We start from the raw sequence: 10,295 nt of genomic DNA on the forward strand, positions 1-10,295 counted from the left end.
TAACCTAACGTTGAGTGTAAACGATCTTTGCCTGTGTTGTAAAAAAAAATGTAAGGATACACAGAGTACTTACCAACACAATCATCATTTCTGAGAGAAATAGTGAAGGTGAATGCATATACAAACACGTTCTCCGTTTAGGATTAGAACAAACTCAACCCAAGCGCCTTTGATGACGTGGATGATCGCGTTACTGTTGATCATCTGTCCATTATCGTCTAAAGCCCGCCCTGACAATTTCATTGGTCTGAACAGTTTCTGTTCGGGCATAATTACTTCTCTACCGATCAAGTCCAGACCGAACTGCCCGAGCTCGCATGTTGTGGGCGGGGCTAAATTCGGCTGGCATCCAGGCTAGCGCGCACCATGATGGATTCACTATTTATATGGAGCGGAAAGACTGAACGCTTCTCCAGAGAGGAATCCTTTTATTTTTTATATTTAAAAATGTGTGTGTGCTGCTGCGCATTCGGTCTGGACTTGATCCGTAGAGGAGTAATTATGCCCGAACAGAAGCTGTGTGTGTAATAATCAGAGTGTACATGCATTATGCACCACCTATAGGCTCATATTACTAACACACTCTTTAAATAACACAAATACTGCACTATTGACTTTAGAGCTGGTGTGTGTTGGTCAATGGTCAGTGGTTTTTAGTTCCTCACAATAGTTCAGACCAGACGCCCATGGGTGAACAGATGCGCCAGTGCATTATATATTTAAACAATGTGGAGCTGGACATGAACATGAGAACTGCGTCCGGCTGAAACTAGCAAAAAACGTGTGATCGGGCCCAAACGGTGTTGAGCTTTATAACAATGATTCGTTTTCTATCAATGAATCATCCAAACAGTTGCTCTCCTGTCTAATAAAACACATAATATATTAAACGTCTTTGTTGTTTCCATGGTAACACGGAGTATGATGTCATTGATCGGCGTTGTACGGACACAGTCCATGTCCAGGTTAAAATCGCTTTTTTCTCAGGATTGAAACATTCTTGGAAACATTTGGGATAATGCAAGTACACAAATCAACAAAATATATAACACTGTTCTAGTGGTTTTTGGATATGTTTTAATCCAAAAAATGTACACATTGTGCCTTTAAAGCTACACTGTGTAACTTTTTTATATATTCAAAAATATAGGTGCTCATTAATGTATATTTACTTCTTTCAAGTAATAAAGTATTCTCGTAAGTTTATAATATGCCATTGTAAATACATACGGGTGAGGGGTTCGAATGCCGGTCGCCATGTTGCTCCTCCATCTTGAAAGTACATTAGCCAAAGAGGGACATACCCGTAAATTCAAGCTTTGCCTTTGGCGTTTTAACACTCGATGGCACCGTGTCGAATGTGGACGAGGTCGAACTGGAAGTCATGTTAATCTTGGACTAAATCGGCCACCGTATGAGTTAAAACGAAATCGGAATTGAGAGGAACAGAAACTAATATTCACTGGATGGTCATATACCTTTTCACCACTAGATGGGGGAAAATATCACACAGTGCAGCTTTAATGTAAAAATAACACTTCCTTCCTTCATCTTGGGCATTTAGTTGCCTGTGTTGTTAAATATCTACTCAATCTGCATTCATTATTCACAGTCTATTGTAATCGACTGTTGGGGAAACCTATGCACTTAACTTAGGCGTTATAGTTGTCTTGATAAGCACCGTACAAAATCTGTTTAATGCAAGTATCCAGATAAGGAGCCGTCTGCACATTTGTGCAGCCTAGGAAAAAGCTTAACACGCTCTGAGATCTCTGCCCTGTTTACCCCCAGCGGTGGTCAATGTCTATGATGAAACGTGATTCCCCACCAATCCCAGAGGTCGGAAAGTGTCAAGGAAAGATGATCAGCGGGGATGCCTGGCATACTTTCCACCGCCGTGTATGGTTGGTTCACCCAGTTCAAAACCACTTGTGCTAGAGCTCTAGAATTTACTACAGGTTTGGGAAACACAACAAGGAGTTGTAGGTGAAACTTGGAAGAGGGAAGGAATCCCTGGAGGTAAACAATGTCAGAACGGAAGCCCTCAGCAAACAAGAACATTAAAAAGCTGCGTGCCATAAGCATGGTGTGCAGCTTAACACGGAGCTGGCAGCAGTGGGTGAGCGAAAATGAGGAGAAGCAGTCCAGCGAACCCAGCGGATGGGCTCCGTCTTACCCGGAAGACCCCAAAGATGCAAAAAAAGATCCTGCAAAGATCAAGTCTCTTCCCAGCCAGGCCCCAACAAATGACCAGGAGGATCTGGAGTCCCGCATCAAAACGGGACAAGTGCTGAAAACCGTGACGAGGGATGTCCAGGAGAGAAGTGCGGGCATTGACTTTTTGACCAAACGCATCTGTAAGGACCCGGCCACGGACGAACTGGACAAGATGCTGAGCAAGAAAGGGTCGCCCACGCGCCACAGGAAGTGCTCCAACATGGTTTCGGAGCTGACGCGGGGCTGGAAGGAAATGGAAGCGGAGAAAAAGCCGGCTCAGGAGATCGGCGAGGAGAACGAGGATAGAGGTCTGCAGACGGGAGACAACCAGGAGGATAACCGGACGAATGAAAAAAATACTGCAGTCACCATCAAAAGATCCTCTGTTCTCGGGTAAGCTCTGGTCTGATACAGATTAGATCGAAAGAAAGTGATAAAGGAGATATTTTAGTTAGGTAGTTTACAAAAAGTTGGTAATATTTAGAACATGCTGTGTTATTAGTCAGTTACTTTAAATAACATCCTTGTGTTTGATAGAAATACCATATGTGTGTAATCTGTACCGTGTAGTGCACTATTTATTCACCGTTAGGTTGTTATATTTAGTAATATAAGGAATAGGCCTAGCACAAGCTTTACTGCCATATTGACAACCAATTCTGTATTCTCTATATTTGGGTGAATCTGTCTTTCTGAAAGCATTGCTTGAATTAATCTGTATTTTGAAATAATTGGTTGAGTGAATCTGTATTTTTGAAAGAACTGGTTGAGTGAATCAGTATTTCTGAAATAATTGCTTGAATTAATCTGTATTTTGAAATAATTGGTTGAGTGAATCTGTATTTTGAAAGAATTGGTTGAGTGAATCTGTATTTCTGAAATAATTGCTTGAATTAATCTGTATTTTGAAAGAATTGGTTGAGTGAATCTGTATTTCTGAAATAATTGCTTGAATTAATCTGTATTTTGAAAGAATTGGTTGAGTGAATCTGTATTTCTGAAATAATTGCTTGAATTAATCTGTATTTTGAAATAATTGGTTGAGTGAATCTGTATTTTTGAAAGACTTGGTTGAATTAATCAGTATTTTTGAAAGACTTGGTTGAATGAATCAGTATTTTTGAAAGACTTGGTTGAATGAATCTGTATTTTGAAAGACTTGGTTGAATTAATCTGTATTTTTGAAAGACTTGGTTGAATTAATCAGTATTTTTGAAAGACTTGGTTGAATGAATCTGTATTTCTGAAAGAATTGATTTAGTGAATCTGTATTTTTGAAAGAATTGCTTGAATGAATCTTTATTTTGAAAGAATTGGTTGAGTGAATCTGTATTTTGAAAGACTTGATTTAGTGAATCTGTATTTTTGAAAGAATTGGTTGCGTGAATCTGTATTTTTGAAAGAATTGGTTGCGTGAATCTGTATTTCTAAAAGAATTGCTTGAATTAATCTGTATTTTGAAAGACTTGGTTGAATGAATCTGTATTTTGAAAGAATTGGTTTAGTGAATCAGTATTTTTGAAAGAATTGCTTGAGTGAATCTGTATTTTTGAAAGAATTGGTTTAGTGAATCAGTATTTTTGAAAGAATTGCTTGAGTGAATCTGTATTTTTGAAAGAATTGCTTGAGTGAATCAGTGTTTTTGAAAGAATTGTTTGAATAAATCTGTATTTTAAAAGAATTGGTTGACTGGAAGATTCAGTGACTTGTAAAGATGGTCTCTTGCTTCGTTCCTGAATGAATCTGTATTTTTGAAAGAATTGCTTGAGTAAAATATTAATTTGTATAGTCACTTGTTTTGTTTCAGAATGAATCAGTGTTTTTGAACAGTTCACTCATAAAGACAGTCATTTATTAGCACTTTTAAACAAATGTGACCAAACAAAACGCCTATAACAAATTTTGTTTGTGCGTTACAAGTTGCATTATTTTATTAACCATATATTCTACAATCTTCTTAGGGCCAACAAGGACATTGAAGATGCCAACAAAATAAATGCCATTTCAAAAAAATACAGCGCTGTGGGCAGCTTAAAAAGCCGCTGGCAGGACTGGGCATCGGAGCACACCGTCAATCAGAAGCTCAACCCCTTCAGCGAGGACTTCGATTACCAGTATTCCATGTCGACGCGGCTGCGGAGGGGCGAGGAGGGCTATGGGAGACCCAAAGAGGGCAGTAAGACAGCCGAGCGGGCCAAACGCGCAGAGGCGCACATCCACCGGGAGATCGATGACATGTGCTTCATCATAAGGACCATGGCGGACCGAGACACAGACGGCCGCACCAGAGTGACCTTCGGCGATCTGTTTGACAGATATGTGCGGATCTCTGATAAAGTCGTAGGCATACTGATGAGGGCCAGGAAGCACGGAAAGGTGGCGTTTGAGGGCGAGATGCTGTGGCAGGGCCGGGATGATGGCGTCATTATTACTCTGTTAGTATGACACGAGATTGACACAATGTGCTGACGTCATTCACTGAGAAATCTGATTAGTTAACCTCACTGAAAAGGCATGCAATCTAATTAAAGTTAAAAAACCACAAAAAAAACAGTTGGTTTAAACAATCAATTCTAAGTTTAAGTTAAATATACTGGATGCATCTTCCACACAATTATGAATTATTAATGCAACTTGGAATTTCTCAGTTGTATGTACTTGAATAATGGTCAGATTTACTTCTGGACAGATTGCCTTAAAAGACCAATTAAGTGTTACTCCAGTAAATTAAGTGATTCAATCATCCAGCTAGCAATACATGCACTCTAAAAAAAAAAAGGTTGTATATGGCACCAAAAAAGGTTCTTGGTTCGTAATCTTAGGGGAACCTTTTTTGGTGCTTCAGTGGTTCTTCAGAGGTTCTTTGACTAAGGTGCTATATAGCACCGCTAACTATGGTGATAAATAGCTCCGCTACCATGTACAGAACATGTTAAGATATAGCACCAAAAGTGGTTCCTCAATGATTACGACGAAGAACCATTTTTGATGCCATATAGAACCTTTTTTTTAGAGTGTGTGTAAAAAGGTTAATGATTTTAGACCCATCCTCAATTTAACCACAGGCTCTACTCTTCAGAAACCATTTTAAAACCAAACTTTATCTCCCGCATATGTGCAAAAACACATAAAATAACACCTCATTTCAACATTTCAACTCCTTGAGACTGAAGCAAAGCATGCTGGGAACTAGAAATCTGCTGTAACTCAGTCAGTTCTGCTTAATTTAACCAGTTATTGAGTTGACATAACTTTTTAGTTTCATTTTGTGAATCATAACTTTATATTAACTTTTAAATTGTGGAAAAATTCATGATAAAGTTTAAAGTAAGAACATATTTTTAAATGCAGCCCACATATATTCCTTAATACATTTCATTAGAAAAAAAAGTATATTAATATAAAAGATCCAAGTGCTCAACCAAATGAAACACTGATCAATTTATCAATTCACCAATATTAATTGATAAAGTCAATGTCTGTGTTCTCGTTCAAGTTGACTTGAAACTAAGGAAAAAGATCAGATCTTGCCAAAATGATACTCATACAAATCGTTTTCATCTCAACTAGGGTTAAAGGCACAGTACACAAATATTACACATTACTAGATTTCCATTAAAAATCAAATCGTTGTACATTAAGTAACATTAATAAAATAGTGTTCATTTGACAGTGTTTACTCTGAATTGAATGTGAAAGATTTTGCTGCTATTGATAAAACATAAAAAGGTACAACTATTATATTCTATGTTTTCTATGCGTTTACATGTGGTTTGTAATTTTGCAGACTTTGTCTCGGCTCTCGGTAATGCTTTATAATAAGGTAGTTAATGCATTAACTGTAAAAAGTGATCAGTTGACTTGACAAATGAGGAAACCGTTGCCTTAAAATTATTAAGTAATAAACTTCATGAGTAATTGAAAAATTTAAGGGCACTCCACCGCTAGAGGACGCTTATTCAAAACAAAGGCGTGTCTTGATGACATGATTGGGTGGAGCTTTAATTCTGTCAGATGAGCACTTCCGCTTCTTCCACTTCTTCCACTTCTTCCGCTCGTGTGTGTGTGTGTGTGTGTAACGCAATGCTGTTTTATCATATTACACACATTTGAGTGTGTTAAAGTGATGTTCTAGTGCGTTGGCTCTGCGCTACTATGAGACACTAGTTCACACTGCAGTGAGCGAGATTATATTAGGCGGTAAAACATGGTACTCGTGGTAAATCAAGAAAATCAGATTTACACAATAAGACTAACTGTGTTGATCTGGAAAACAATGATTATTTTCTGTCCATCAATGATCCAAACAGTTGCTCTCACGTCTAATAAAACACAATAAAACAACGCTTATTTAAACATTCTTGGAAACATTTGAGATAACGTAAGTACACCAGTCAACAAATATAACATTGTTGGTTTTGGGATATTTTAATCCAAATATCTTACATATAGTGCCTTTAAAGGGATAGTTCACCCAAAAATGAAAATTTGCATATGATTTACTCTCCCTCAAGTCATCCGAGGTGTGTATGACATTCTTCTTTCAGACGAATATAATCTGAGTTATATTAAAAATGTTCTGACTAATCCAAGCTTTATAATGGCAGTAATAGTTGCTCTGTTTTTGAAGTCCATAAAAAATGCATCTGTCCATCATATAACTGCTCCACACGGCTCTGGGGTGTTAATAAAGGCCTTCAGAAGCGGATCGATGCGTTTGTGTAAGAAAAATATCAATTTTTAAAACTTTATAAAGTAGAGTTCCAGCCGATCGCCTTCCGCGGAAAAGTGTTGAAAGTGCCTTACCGCAATTCAAGATGCGTACACAACGTCTGACGAGCGTTCCCTGTAATGGAAGCCTTATGATCGGCAGAGGCACTTTCAACACTTTTTCCATAAAATTGAATACGGAATTAACTTTACTTTATAAAGTTAGCCAGAACATTTTTAATATAACTCAGATTTTATTAGTCTGACAGAAGAATGTCATACACACCTCGGATGACTTGAGGGAGAGTAAATCATGGGATAATTTTCACTTTTGGGTGAACTATCCCTTTAAGTTATGTGAACTTGACAATTCCACATAACTTAATTTTTTAAATTATGCATGATGTGTATTTACTTAATAATTTTAAGGCAAGGGGTTTTCTCACTTTTTTAAACTCAAGTCAGCTGATTTATTTTTACAGTGTAACATGAACTAACAATGAGTATTATATATTCTTAATGTGAGTTCACAGTGCGTTGACTAATGTTAACAGATACAACTTTTAATCCATTTTAAATTATGTATAACAAATGAGACCATTTTGTAAAGTGTTACCCAGCTCTTGTCTGGTTTGTGTCATACCTCCCATTTGGACTTTTATGTTTAGTTTGTATTTGGCTATTTCCTCTTGTAGTTTTGCTGTTGATTAGCCCATTATCGTTCCCATGTGTTTTCCCATCATCCCCTGTGTGTAAACTCCCCTTTGATTTCCCTTGTGTTTTGTTAATTGTTGTACCCTCTGGTTTGGATTTGTTTTGTGTTTCTGTGTTCCCCTCCGAGTTCTGTTTTTCATTTAAGTTGCCTCTTTCCTGGCTTTTCGTTTGCTCTTTTCACTTATTAAAACCAGTGCACGTCGAGCTTCTGCCCGGCGTTTGTTACAATATGTCGAGTGTATGCATGTGAAAAGATTTGTTCCATTGATTCATACTTTGTAAATAAAAAGCTGCTAAAAGGAATGATATTTTTGGTTAGTTTGTTTGTATCTTTAGCCCTAAGGCTGTAGAGCTGATAGTGTGATTGTAAGTCTGTCATACTGTAAATGATCCAGAAGGGGGAGCCGTGCACTAATGCTACAGTTTCCCCTCGCCATGTTTGCAAACTGGATGTTATCTATGCATTCAGTACATGTTGTACTTTGAATAAAATGCAAGTATTTGAGCAAAACAAATGGTGTTTGTTTTGATTAGTAACACACATATATCCTCACAGATGCTGTTTACTGGATGGAGTGTAATCACACTTGTTTGGCTGTCATCTTTCAAAATATGTAAGAGATTCCACACCAACAAATGACGTATGTTTATGGGAAGCTACAGATTCATTGCCATGTGCATGAAGACAGTAATGTAGCAGAACAACAGCACAGAGCAAACTGATAAAGCAATGCCAAACATTCCATCGTTTGGTTCAGCCCGGAAACCAGAAAGACAAGAGTTGACTGTAATCTGCAGGAATGCGGATCATAAACCATTAGCAGGAAGTGCTGTATCATGACATCAAAATGTGAAACCAAATCCTCCACCTGCTCCACCTGAAGGTTTTATTAGATGAATGGCAGAGTAGTCTATTCCATATGTTTTATAAATATGTAATTGTTTTCAGTACTCAACTCTATGCAGGTTATAACATTTATTTAGAGGTTCAAGTAAAATTATGGGAGAATAACTGCTTGTTTTTACTTAATACATCTATAGGGACAAGGTGATGAAAAAAACGAAATGGGAGGAAAAATTATATGTTTATGCTTTTCCCGCTAGAACTTTTACGTTGCCAGAATGTTCTCCAAATGTCCCGCTGGTCTCAAGGCCGTCACCTGGTAACATTCCCAGAACGATCCGAGATGGTCACGATGTGGAGATCTTTAAAGGTTAGGGGAACGTTATTTGGTGGACCTTCACTGAACATTCAGGACATTCTGGGAACGTTTAGGGGAACATATTTTATTTGGAAATTTGATGTTCTCCAAATGTCCCGCTGGTGTCAAGACCGTCATCTGGTAACATTCCCAGAACGATCCGAGATGGTCATGATGTGGAGATCTTTAAAGGTTAGGGGAACGTTATTTGGTGGACCTTCACTGAACATTCAGGACATTCTGGGAACGTTCAGGGGAACATATTGTATTTGGAAATTTGATGTTTTCCCAGAACGTCCCGCTGGTGTCAAGACCGCCGCCTGGTAATGTTCCTAGAATGTTCTGAGACGGTCATGATGTGGAGATCTTTAAAGGTTTGGGGACGTTATTTGGCGGACCTTCACGGGACATTCAGAACGTTCAGGGGAACATATTTTATTTGGAAATTTGATGTTCCCAGAACGTCCCGCTGGTCTCAAGGCCGTCATCTGGTAACATTCCCAGAACGATCCGAGATGGTCATGATGTGCAGATCTTTAAAGGTTTGGGGGACACTATTTGGCGGACCTTCACGGGACATTCAGGACGTTCTGGGATTGTTACGGGAACATTACCACAGGACGTTCCCTCTGGGTCTCTACACTACATTCTCATAACATGTGCAGGACCTTAGAGGACCAGCCTAGAATGTTATTTTTTGGTTCTATTAAGGTCTTTCCATCACGTTTACTCAATGTTCATTGGGCTGCTTTGCAAAGGCGGGTCAGTAAAACACAGGATTTGCACAAAAGTTGCATCTCAAAGATGGATCAATACCAACTGTTTGTCCAATTTCATGTCCAGAACACAGAAGTACTGCACTTTATAATGTGTGTTTGCAAAAGGCTTTTCTGATGTGCTAATGTGCCTAAAGTTACCATTGTGTCTTACTGTATTCACAGAGATCAGAGCTTGGTATTTTTAATACTTTGAATTCAGAAGCGCACTTTTCTTAAAAATAAAATGAAGGACATGTGATTACATGTGGCAGTAACTTTAGCCACATTAGCCGTCAGCGTCCTAACCAGCACATTCACAAGCACGTCATGTTGATGTGTGAATGTGTATAATAATGTGCATAAATGTTTTGCATTCGTCCGAGAAACTTTGTGTTTGTTTCAATTAGTTTCAGTAGTCAGGTATAACATTATGACCACCTTCCTAATATTGTGTTGGTCCCCCTATTGCTGCCAAAACAGCCAAACTCGCTCATCCTTACGCTTGCCCATTTTTCCTGCTTCTAACACATCAACTCTGAGGACGAAATGTTCACTTGCTGCCTAATATATCCCACCCACTAACAGGAGATGAAGAGACCATCAGTGTTATTCCCTTCACGTTCATTGGCTGTCTGTGCAGAGCTTAAACAAGAGTCTTGAGGGCTGTCGAGCTGCCAAAGGTCATCTCTAATTG

General features: G+C 38.5%; 2 protein-coding genes across 2 annotated transcripts in view; one reads left to right on the top strand and one right to left on the bottom strand.

The window, feature by feature from the left end:
* Positions 1 to 10,295, bottom strand: part of vps28 (VPS28 subunit of ESCRT-I) — a 968,134-nt gene that overhangs the window by 60,431 nt on the left and 897,408 nt on the right. The window lies entirely within an intron of this gene.
* abrab (actin binding Rho activating protein b) lies at positions 1,952 to 5,619 on the top strand. The gene is made up of 2 exons (XM_079829637.1): positions 1,952 to 2,610; positions 4,179 to 5,619. Exons 1-2 carry the CDS (start codon positions 2,027 to 2,029, stop codon positions 4,660 to 4,662), a joined length of 1,068 nt encoding a protein of 355 aa, XP_079685763.1. The 5' UTR covers positions 1,952 to 2,026; the 3' UTR covers positions 4,663 to 5,619.

Source organism: Gobio gobio (genome assembly GCF_949357685.1).
Source record: "Gobio gobio genome assembly, chromosome: 11".
NCBI lineage: Eukaryota > Metazoa > Chordata > Actinopteri > Cypriniformes > Gobionidae > Gobio > Gobio gobio.

Coding starts and splice junctions, on each gene's coding strand:
- abrab (XM_079829637.1), top strand. CDS start 2,027: ATGTCAGAACGGAAGCCCTCAGCAAACAAGAACATTAAAAAGCTGCGT. Junction 2,611..4,178: donor AAAAGATCCTCTGTTCTCGG/GTAAGCTCTGGT, acceptor CAATCTTCTTAG/GGCCAACAAGGACATTGAAG.